Below are 7,673 nucleotides of genomic sequence, written 5' to 3' on the forward strand. Positions count from 1 at the left end.
AGTGCGGGAGGACACCAAACGGCCGCCAAAACACGCACCGAAAAAGCGACATTTTCGGCCGAAAACACCGAGCAGACGCGGCCCGGGGCGGCTGTACACACGTGTTTCACTGTTTATTTGTTTAGTTTGGTGTTGGGAGACGTGAGGGACAGGGAAATAACGCTCATGTCAGGGAATTTCATCACCGACAGCGATGGGCGGGACTCAAACTAAAGCCACACCTCAAACTGACACAGGTATGAAAATGACCAAAACAGGGCTGTAAATGTGAGACAGGGAGCGCCCAGCCGCTATTTCTGACTCAATCAGATTACCATAAATATTGTTGTCTTGTGTGTGTGTTTATGTTTTGATTTTATTTTTTCAGGGGTCTTAGTGTGATGGATTTTGGAACGCAATATTATTGCAATTCACGTGACATCACAACATTCTAAAGAGCCATAGTTTAACATTGAGGTGGAGGGCAACTGACGGTAACTATGGTAACTGTGGTAACGGACAAAATGCATGTATTTATGCCTTTGTTTTTTGGCTAATATCTCAGTCATTACTGGAGGAATCCACATGAAACACAAACTGTCACAAAGTTCATCGTCTCCTCTGTCGGCACATATGAACTAATGTCCAATTATTTTCTCTGAAAAACATCACAAGGTGGTGACAATGTGCGAAAACATGAGTGTGATGTTGTCCAAAAGAAAGGACTTTCAGACATAAAGATAATCTCACAGGTTTGTGAATCCAATCACGATCAAATACTGAAGAGGAAAAACATTTGTCATTTTTCGTTTTGGAGATTTCTTCCAAAAACTCTATTTCTCCCATAGAATTGCATTGGCTCTGCCCTCCATCTGACATAATGACATCATCATTCTCTAAATCGTGAACGCTACCTATTGCACAGTTATTTTTTTGTTATATTGTAGGAGGCCCTAACGCGCCCTCTCAGTACCTCGGTAACGCGTTGGGTGTTTTTGGACAGTGACAAACTCTCAATTCACTACATTCACTACATTCACTACATTCGCTATATGTGCAAATGAAGCATATATAGCACACACTACATGAATTTCCATATGTTACAGTATCAAAATCGTACTTACGTTTATTTTAGTAAAACCATGTTTTACTGTCTATATAAAAATGGGCTCAATCTATGCGCCATATATATAATATAGTCATTCATCCATCCATTTTCTTCCTCTTTATCCGGGGCCGGGTCGCGGGGGCAGCAGTCTCAGCAGAGATGCCCAAACTTCCCGATCCACACACACCTCCTCCAGCTGTTCTGACCCCGAGGCCACACCTCCTCCAGCTGTTCTGCCCCCGAGGCCACACCTCCTCCAGCTGTTCTGACCCCGAGGCCACACCTCCTCCAGCTGTTCTGACCCCGAGGCCACACCTCCTCCAGCTGTTCTGACCCCGAGGCCACACCTCCTCCAGCTGTTCTGACCCCGAGGCCACACCTCCTCCAGCTGTTCTGACCCCGAGGCCACACCTCCTCCAGCTGTTCTGACCCCGAGGCCACACCTCCTCCAGCTGTTCTGACCCCGAGGCCACACCTCCTCCAGCTGTTCTGACCCCGAGGCCACACCTCCTCCAGCTGTTCTGACCCCGAGGCGACACCAGGCCGGCTCGGAGACATAGTCCCACCACCGTGTCCTGGGTCTTCCACGAGGCCTTGTCCCACTAGGACATGCCTGGAACAGCTCCCGCGGGAGGCGACCAGGAGGTATCCGGAACAGATGCCCGAGCCACCTCAGCTGCTCCTTTCGACGTGAAGGAGCAGCGACTCTACTCCGAGCTCCTCCCGGGTAACTGAGCTCCTCACCCCCAGCCACCCTGTGAAGGAAACTCATTTCGGCCGCTTGTATTCGCGATCTTGTCCTTTCGGTCATGACCCAAATCTCATGACCATAGGTGAGGATCACATGACCATAGGTGAGGGTGGGAACGTAGATCGATCGGTAAATCGAGAGCTTTGCTCCGACTCAGCTCCCTCTTCACCACGACAGACCGATACAGCGACCGCATCACTGCTTTCGCCGCACCGATCCGTCTGTCCATCTCACGCTCCATCCGTCCCTCACTGAGAACAAGACCCCGAGATACTTGAACTCCTCCACTTGAGGTAAGGACTCCCCACCGACCTGAAGAGGGGAAGGAGAACCATGGCCTCAGATTTGGAGGTGCTGATCCTCATCCCGGCCGCTACACACTCGGCTGCAAACCGGCCCAGAGCAGCTGAAGGTCCTGGTTCGTTATATAGTAATATAGTCATTCAGCCTTTTTCATAGTAATGATCCCAAGTAGTCTGTGAAATTAACATGGCTGCTCAATCTTCCTACGAAGTACGACAAAAACAAGGATGAAAATGCAACAAGAGCGACATTAAAGGAACTGTATCTGCTATTTTAGCCATCTCAAAGTAAAGTATAGGCACTATGGAGTACTATTTTTTGTGAGAAATACAAGTATTTTCTGGAGGTATTTTTCAAGCCCGGAAGCCACGACGCTTCGATTCAGTTAACTCCGCCCCCTCTCTCTGAGTTGATGCAACTTTTGTATTAGTAGAAACACATAATATCACAGCAAAAAGTGAAGTTACTTCACAATGTAGTTATGAGATGACAGGAGTTGCAACACAGCTTTATAAATAGCTAACACACACACGCTAACACACACACGCTAACACACACGCTAACACACACGCTAACACACATGCTAACACACACAAGCTAACACACACGCTAACACACACACGCAAACACACACAAGCTAGCACACACACACACGCTAACACACACAAGCTAACACACACAAGCTAGCACACACACTAACACATACGCTAACACACACACGCAAACACACACAAGCTAACACATACGCAAACACACACAAGCTAGCACACACGCTAACACACACAAGCTAACACACACTCTGGCTGTTTCCCAATTGCCAGGATCCTCGGCGTCTCGACCACTTCGGACGTCATTCGCGTCATCACGGCGCCGCCAAGTGGTTCCATTTCACCTGGACCACTCGCCCCCTCGCAGCTCGACTCCTCCGTTTGGCTCATTTACGAAGGATGCAGGAGTGGATCCTCCGCTGCCTCGGAGAGCTGAAATTACCCATGATGCACTGCAGCATAGTTTCTTTTTTCTTTTCTCGCAAAACTTTATTAGTTTGAACTCACTTTAAAAAAACTTTTGTTCCACATAAACAGTTTCCTTGGCGAGTGGCCTCTTCTTTAGGAAGGTTGAATAAAGTCCTGCACCTTTCGCAGCTTTTCTCCGTGACATTATCGTTAGGTGAGAAAAAGAACAGGCGTGTCCAGAGTAGGTTAGAAAGAGCTCCTTCACAGCTTTCAGTGCAAACATGACTTCTGTTCAGACACGTGAAGCCAAAAACCACTCTGAGGGTGTTTTTGGAAACAGCAGAACAACATGGCTAAAAGCTATGATATAGATCCTTTAACACAATGAACAAGAGACAAAAATATCATTAAAAAGTGATGGAAAAGCAACAAAAAAGTGTCAAAAATGTTCCAGAAAAGCAACAATAACACTATAAAAAGGCGACAAAAACACGACAAAAATGATCAGTTTTGTTGGTCTTAGCTTTCAAATGAGGCGTTACACTGGCCTATAGGCTGTAAGAAGCTTTTAGATTTGGGTAAAACGGAGTAAAATATGTGCTCAGTCAGACGGGAGTAACTGACCATGTTTACCAATAAAAATAACATGTTTGTGGAACGATATGTATTATTATATTTATATATATATTATTATATGTGGAGGACATTCTGTGAGTGAAAAGTGCTTTTTTCATCCATTCAATCATTTCACAGCCACTTTTTTGTCTGAAAAGTTCAAATCATGTAAAGATCAAATACATAATCTCACATAAAGGATTTCCTGTATAATTGTTGGCGCCACTTACCCCTTTGTCCAGCAGGTGGCGGTGCGGTGCTGTGACGCTGCTGTGAAGAAGACCCTGCGTCACTTCCGGCACTGTTGACAACATGGCGGCGCTGGAGGAGCTCGAAACTCTCCGTCCCGAAAACGACGCCTCTAAAGTCCCGGAGCGGCTCACGAAGAGGCACCAGAGCCGCCTGGAGGACGTGGAGAAGCGGAGAGAAGCCAAAGACAGCGCGAGGCCGGAGCGGGAGCAGACGGACTACTTTAAAGCGGAGTTTGAGCGCGAGAGAGCGGCGGTGGAGGCGCTGCTGTCCGCCTGCGCAGGGGCGGACCGGGCCGCGGCGGAGGAGCGGCTGGAGCGGGCCACGGCCCAAACCGCGCGGCTGCAGAAGTTCCTGAACGACAGCGTGTTGTTCTTGCCGCAGTACGAGCTCAGGAAGGCCCAGGCGGCTCTGCAGAGTCTCCAGGCGGGGCTGAGCGAGGCGCGGGAGGAGGCGCTGCCCAAGAAGAAGTTCGCCTTCAGGACTCGCACTAAAGCGACCGAGAAGACACCGGAGACAGACGCACCGGGGACCGATGCACCGGGGACAGACGCACCGGGGACAGACGCACCGGGGACCGATGCACCGGGGACAGACACACAGGTACTTTAATTTACTTTAATATGTTATTAGAGACGATGTGCAGCGACATCAGGCTCAGAGATAACCTCTTAACTCCCATCTGAACGGATCCAATTTTCTCCAGTTTGGCTTTACCCTAATCAAAAAGCTTCTTGGGAAAAAAGCACCAAAACAGCCACAAAAAATGAGAAGAAAACAAGGATGGAAACGCAACAAAAAAGTGACAAAAATTCAACCAAAAATTCAACAAAAAAGTGACAAAAATTCAACCAAAAATTCAACGAAAAAGTGACAAAATTCAACAAAAATGTGACAAAAATTCTACAAAAATTCTACAAAAATTCTACAAAAAATGTGGTTTAGGCGGGTGGTAAGAGGTTAATAACTCAATGTTGTAAATGTGATCAACACAGCATGACAGTAGAAATAACAGACTAGACTCCTCTACTTCTACTCTTATTATTCCAGACAGGACGGGGACAGTCACAGCGGGACAATCTGAATCAGGAAAAAAACTGAGGCCTGAATCAGGAACCTCTGGACGACTGAGAGTCTGTTTTAAGTTGCATTTGTTACAGTTACTGTCACTGAAAGAAAAGTCATGACTTTGTGTATTTCCGCGTCACAAAGTCGCGCTTCGCATCATGTGCTTCATTAGAGCTCCGCTTTGTTCCATTTCCTAATGTAGATCTTTTTCTGTGAATATGAGGCAAAATTTCATCAAATAAAAAGTAGCTAATCAGGAACCTGAAAAGCACAGATGCTGATCCCAGAGCCACGATCTGCCTGTTTTTTAACTGACATCCCGCTGTGAGTGAGGCTGCACGGGCACCTTTTACACCGCCTCGAAAAGGAGGGTGATCCGGGCTCTCATTCATGTTGAGATGGAAACAGGGTCTGTAGACGATGGTTGGATTTTTGGTCAAAGACTGTTACAGTTTAAATATTTACCAATTATTTAGCAAAGAGCCGCATTGTATTAAACATCTCCAATCATGCAAAGAGCCGCACTCTGATTGGCCAAGAGCCGCGTGCGTCTCGAGAGCCGCGTGTTGGCCGCCCCTGCCTTAGAGAGACCGGGTTCTTTCTTAGCCGACGCCCTTTATTTGAACTCTTCTGTTGTTCTGTCGCTCCTGTAACGTAAATGTTCCTGCAGAACGTCACCGACGGCGTCTCCGCGAAGGCGCCCGTGAAGCCGGAGTCTGAGCCGTGCGTTTTCTCCGACCTGAGCGACGCCGCCCTCACCGTCTCGGCGCCGGAGCTGGAGCGGCGGGACGTCCTGCTGACGCGCCTGAGGAACTGCCGCGTGCGCCTGCTGGGCTCTCCCGGGACGCTGCACATGAAGGACCTGCAGGGCTGCGAGGTGCTGTCCGGCCCCGTGTGCAGCTCCGTGTTCGTGGACCGCTGCACGGGCGGCGTGTTGGTCTTAGCGTGTCAGCAGCTGCGCACGCACAACACGCGTGACACGGCCGTCTACCTGCACGTGACCAGCCGCGCCATCATCGAGGACTGCAGCGGCGTGAGCTTCGCCCCCTTCGCCTGGACCTACCCGGGACTGGACCGGGACTACGAGACCTCGGGGCTGGACCGGAGCAGGAACAACTGGAGCGACGTGGATGATTTTAACTGGCTCGCCCCGGGGACGCCCTCGCCCAACTGGAGCCTGATCCCGGAGGGGGAGCGGAGGACGGACTGGGACTGAGCGGAGGACGGACTGGGACTGAGCGGAGGACGGACTGGGACTGAGCGGAGGACGGACTGGGACTGAGAGGAGGAGCGGAGGACGGACTGGGACTGAGAGGAGGACGGACTGGGACTGAGGGGAGGACGGACTGGGACTGAGGGGAGGACGGACTGGGACCGAGTGGAGGACGGACTGGGACTGAGAGGAGGAGCGGAGGACGGACTGGGACTGAGAGGAGAGAGGGGAGACTGAGGGGAGGACGGACTGGGACTGAGCGGAGGACGGACTGGGACTGAGCGGAGGACGGACTGGGACTGAGCGGAGGACGGACTGAGCGGAGGACGGACTGGGACTGAGGGGGGACTGAGGGGAGACTGAGGGGAGACTGAGGGGAGACTGAGGGGAGACTGAGGGGAGACTGAGGGGAGACTGAGGGGAGACTGAGGGGAGACTGAGGGGAGACTGAGGGGAGACTGAGGGGAGACTGAGGGGACTGAGGGAAGACAGAGGGGACTGAGAGGAGGACGGACTGGGACTGAGAGGAGGAGCGGAGGACGGACTGGGACTGAGCGGAGGACGGACTGGGACTGAGAGGACTGAGGGGAGGACGGACTGGGACTGAGAGGACTGAGGGGAGGACGGACTGGGACTGAGAGGAGGAGCGGAGGACGGACTGGGACTGAGCGGAGGACGGACTGGGACTGAGAGGACTGAGGGGAGGACGGACTGGGACTGAGAGGAGGAGCGGAGGACGGACTGGGACTGAGAGGAGAGAGGGGAGACTGAGGGGAGACTGAGGGGAGACTGAGGGGAGACTGAGGGGAGACTGAGGGGAGACTGAGGGGAGACTGAGGGGAGACTGAGGGGAGACTGAGGGGAGACTGAGGGGAGACTGAGGGGAGACTGAGGGGACTGAGGGAAGACAGAGGGGACTGAGAGGAGGACGGACTGGGACTGAGAGGAGGAGCGGAGGACGGACTGGGACTGAGCGGAGGACGGACTGGGACTGAGAGGACTGAGGGGAGGACGGACTGGGACTGAGAGGACTGAGGGGAGGACGGACTGGGACTGAGAGGAGGAGCGGAGGACGGACTGGGACTGAGCGGAGGACGGACTGGGACTGAGAGGACTGAGGGGAGGACGGACTGGGACTGAGAGGAGGAGCGGAGGACGGACTGGGACTGAGCGGAGGACGGACTGGGACTGAGAGGACTGAGGGGAGGACGGACTGGGACTGAGAGGAGGAGCGGAGGACGGACTGGGACTGAGCGGAGGACGGACTGGGACTGAGAGGACTGAGGGGAGGACGGACTGGGACTGAGCGGAGGACGGACTGGGACTGAGAGGAGGAGCAGAGGACGGACTGGGACCGAGTGGACTGAGGGGAGACAGAGTGGACTGAGGGGAGACAGAGTGGACTGAGGGGAGACAGAGGGGACTGAGGGA

At 52.2% G+C, this 7,673-nt stretch overlaps 1 protein-coding gene across 1 annotated transcript; it reads left to right on the forward strand.

The window, feature by feature from the left end:
• The first annotated feature begins 27 nt into the window (after positions 1-27).
• On the forward strand, positions 28-6,308 carry tbcc (tubulin folding cofactor C). The gene is made up of 3 exons (XM_079576795.1): positions 28-236; positions 3,955-4,564; positions 5,700-6,308. Exons 2-3 carry the CDS (start codon positions 4,025-4,027, stop codon positions 6,243-6,245), a joined length of 1,086 nt encoding a protein of 361 aa, XP_079432921.1. The 5' UTR covers positions 28-236; positions 3,955-4,024; the 3' UTR covers positions 6,246-6,308.
• Positions 6,309-7,673: the final 1,365 nt, after the last annotated feature.

Source organism: Gobius niger (assembly GCF_951799975.1).
Source record: "Gobius niger genome assembly, chromosome: 19".
NCBI lineage: Eukaryota > Metazoa > Chordata > Actinopteri > Gobiiformes > Gobiidae > Gobius > Gobius niger.